A 3,620-nucleotide genomic window follows, 5' to 3' on the forward strand; every position below is an offset into this window, starting at 1 on the left:
ACTGTGAGCTAGAGTTTGTGAGCTAGAGTGAGGTATGTTTTTTTCTGAAGATATGAATTGTGACTGCATAATTGGATGAAAGTACGTCTTTTAAATGATGTGTGGAAATGTTTGGTGTGAAAGTGTGTTTTTGATCAATATGCACAGCCAGACATAAACCTCTGTCAGCGATCAGTATATATTCGTTGGTAGTAGATAGTTTTGGGCCAATAATATCCCAGTGCACACGCACATTGGGCGGTGACGGCGTGAACAACTCAATACTTTACATTACCCTCTTGATATCGCCCCCATTTGACTCTTAGCGCGCGATCGCGAGCTAGCCAGCCAGCCAGGGTACCCTATGTCGCGCGCTTAGCCACCATCGCTAGCTGGGTCGATCGAGTAATAAGCAACCCGGCCGGCCTATACGCGCGTGACATCACACACACGCAGCCAAGCTCTACTTATACCCGCCTCCACAACCCTCCTCCATCGGCAGCACGAAGCTCACTCACTACCCAGCAGCCGATCCATCGCGCTAGGTGTCTCACACTCTCACTAACCAAAGGGTCTAGCTTGAGATTACCTAGATAATTTGTTACCAGGAGCTCGATCGATCCAGCGATCAGCCATGGCGCTCGCGTCTCTCCCCAAGGTGATCCTCGGCTCGCTGGCCTTCGCGGTGTTCTGGATGATGGCGGTGTTCCCGTCCGTGCCGTTCCTGCCCATCGGCCGCACCGCGGGGTCCCTACTTTCCGCCGTGCTCATGATCGTCTTCCACGTCATCTCCCCGGACGACGCCTACGCCTCCATCGACCTCCCCATCCTCGGCCTCCTCTTCTCCACCATGGTCGTCGGCGGCTACCTCAAGAACGCCGGCATGTTCAAGCACCTCGGCACGCTCCTGGCCTGGAAGAGCCAGGGCGGCCGCGACCTGCTCTGCCGCGTCTGCGTCGTCACGGCGCTCGCCTCGGCGCTCTTCACCAATGACACCTGCTGCGTCGTGCTCACCGAGTTCGTCCTCGAGCTCGCCGCCGAGCGCAACCTCCCCGCCAAGCCCTTCCTCCTGGCCCTCGCCTCCAGCGCCAACATCGGGTCCAGCGCCACCCCCATCGGCAACCCGCAGAACCTCGTCATCGCCTTCAACAGCAAGATCTCCTTCCCGAGGTTCCTGCTCGGCATCCTGCCGGCCATGCTCGCTGGAATGGCCGTCAACATGGTCATGCTGCTCTGCATGTACTGGAAGGACCTCGAGGGCGTCTCCCCCGACGCTGTCGACGCCGGCAAGCAGATGCACGCCGTCGAGGAAGGCCGGTCACCCTCAATCGCGTCCCTCAAGAGCCCGCTCAAGAGCCCGCACACTCTCAACCCTCTCAACGGCAGCGCCATCAACGACGATGGTGAGTCGATGATGGAGGAGAACCTCTCGACGAAGCACCCGTGGTTCATGCAGTGCACGGAGCACCACCGGAAGCTCTTCCTCAAGAGCTTCGCCTACATCGTCACCGTCGGCATGGTGGTGGCCTACATGGTCGGGCTCAACATGTCGTGGACGGCCATCACCACGGCCATCGCGCTCGTCGTCGTCGACTTCCGGGACGCCGAGCCGTGCCTCGTCAAGGTATCCTACTCCCTGCTCGTCTTCTTCTCCGGGATGTTCATCACGGTCAGCGGGTTCAACAAGACCGGCCTGCCCAGCGCCATCTGGAACTTCATGGCGCCCTACTCCAAGGTCAACAGCGCCGGCGGCATCTCCGTCCTCTCCATCATCATCCTTCTCCTCTCCAACCTCGCCTCCAACGTACCAACAGGTATATACTATACCTTTACCGATCTATATATACATGCATGCATGCATGAACATGCACAATATATACTGTACTCTACAAGTTTTTTTAAAATGCATATATGCAGAGAAGACGTAGGTAGCTAGCCAGTGACATAGTACTATATGGAATTGGCGAGGACGACACTGACAAGACAAAGCACTCGAAATAATAGAAATATATGCGTTTCTTTATATATTACAAGCTAAAGCAGGTGTATTGGTTGCTGCAATTAACATCCACGGTTCTTTTAGAACACACAAACAATTCTCACAATCTAGAAAAATATATGTATCTAGTCATCACTCACTCAGAATATATAACAGATCGACCTATATATTCTTTACATTTGGAGCTAAAGTAACAGTGTTGTTGGTGGTCACAACAAACTATTCACACAGTTTAGGAAATATCTAGCTAGATCTAGTCATCAATCACTCACTGGACATGTGCAAATTTTGTGTGAAGTGACGTCATGTGTACATCTGTTGTGAATGCAGTGCTTCTGATGGGGAACGAGGTGGCTACCGCAGCGGCGTTGATCTCCCCGGCAGCAGTGACTCGGTCATGGCTACTGCTGGCGTGGGTGAGCACTGTGGCGGGGAACCTGTCGCTGCTAGGGTCGGCGGCGAACCTGATCGTGTGCGAGCAGGCGCGTCGTGCCCCACGCAACGCCTACGAGCTCACTTTCTGGAACCACCTCATCTTCGGCGTCCCCTCCACCCTCATCGTCACCGCCGTAGGCATCCCCCTCATCGGAAAGATGTAGACCTTACCGCCGCCCGTTGTGGCCGATCCAGCTATATATGTGCAATACTTTCATTACACCTGCCCGTATGTACGTACACACATACCCACCGTATATATGGACACTTGTACGTTTGTATAGGTGTTAGCTTCTGTTTGGTATGTGTAAGTTTGCTGTGTACGTATGTAACGACCGACCGAAGATTAGAGAGAAGAATCAAGGGATGAAGATCCATATATACCACGGTGTGCTAATTAATTGAGCAGTGCACCGAGATGATTGGTCTGCATGGGTTAGTTTATTTGCTCCAAAGGACAAAGACATATAGTGTGTTTTATGTGCAGGCACGTGGCTGCGTGCATCTGTAATGCCAAGATGTAAGGAAGTTAATCCGTAATGTTATCTCGTGTGCCTGCTTTCAAAATTCAAATCTCTTATTAAATAACCAGTTTCTAATCAGTGACCAGATATTCATGTATATGGTTGGAGAGTCATTACAAAAATAAAGCTACTGGATCTTGGCTCCACAAGCAGGGAATCTGGACCTCTGTCTCTTGTGAAGAATGACAAGTGTCTCTTCTGCTCACAAAACAAAATGACAAGTGTCTCTTTCCATAGGAAATCTCACTTGCCTCAATTTGTATAAAAGGCAATCATGGTATCTACCACCTCTTCTACATAATATTAATTAACCTCATGCCTTTTCTTACTACACAGATAGCAGCAGCCTACTCCTATATGTACTGCACATTGATTCTAGTTCTTAACCCTCTAGTGTCCCACTAGCTTGCTCCTTTTATTAAGTACAATAATTGCAAGTACTCCACTTTCTTCTGTTCTCCAGAGAGAAAGATATTTGCATATATATAATAGTTTAAGGGTTTGAGGGCATCATCTAAGAGCAAATCTCTTGGCATGTTGAAATTGACAAGGATCTGTTCTCCACTAGATACTTAGGAGAGCCATTTTTCCTTTCTGTGCGAAAAGTTGTATGCCCATAAAAGGGTTCAGGTTGAGTAAACAGAACTCAAAAAATCTTGAGTTGAACTACTCTTCTCACTGTC

General features: G+C 50.4%; 1 protein-coding gene across 1 annotated transcript; it reads left to right on the plus strand.

The window, feature by feature from the left end:
- The first annotated feature begins 613 nt into the window (after window positions 1-613).
- On the plus strand, window positions 614-2,577 carry LOC124649833 (silicon efflux transporter LSI2-like). Its single transcript, XM_047189400.1, has 2 exons — window positions 614-1,793; window positions 2,309-2,577. Exons 1-2 carry the CDS (start codon window positions 614-616, stop codon window positions 2,575-2,577), a joined length of 1,449 nt encoding a protein of 482 aa, XP_047045356.1.
- Window positions 2,578-3,620: the final 1,043 nt, after the last annotated feature.

This window comes from Lolium rigidum, chromosome 4 (assembly GCF_022539505.1).
Source record: "Lolium rigidum isolate FL_2022 chromosome 4, APGP_CSIRO_Lrig_0.1, whole genome shotgun sequence".
In the NCBI taxonomy this organism is placed as follows: Eukaryota; Viridiplantae; Streptophyta; class Magnoliopsida; order Poales; family Poaceae; genus Lolium; species Lolium rigidum.

Excerpts from the sequence above, each read along its gene's own strand:
- LOC124649833 (XM_047189400.1), top strand. The coding sequence starts at position 614 with ATGGCGCTCGCGTCTCTCCCCAAGGTGATCCTCGGCTCGCTGGCCTTC. Across the intron at positions 1,794-2,308 it reads CGCCTCCAACGTACCAACAG|TGCTTCTGATGGGGAACGAG; the intron begins GTATATACTATA and ends TTGTGAATGCAG.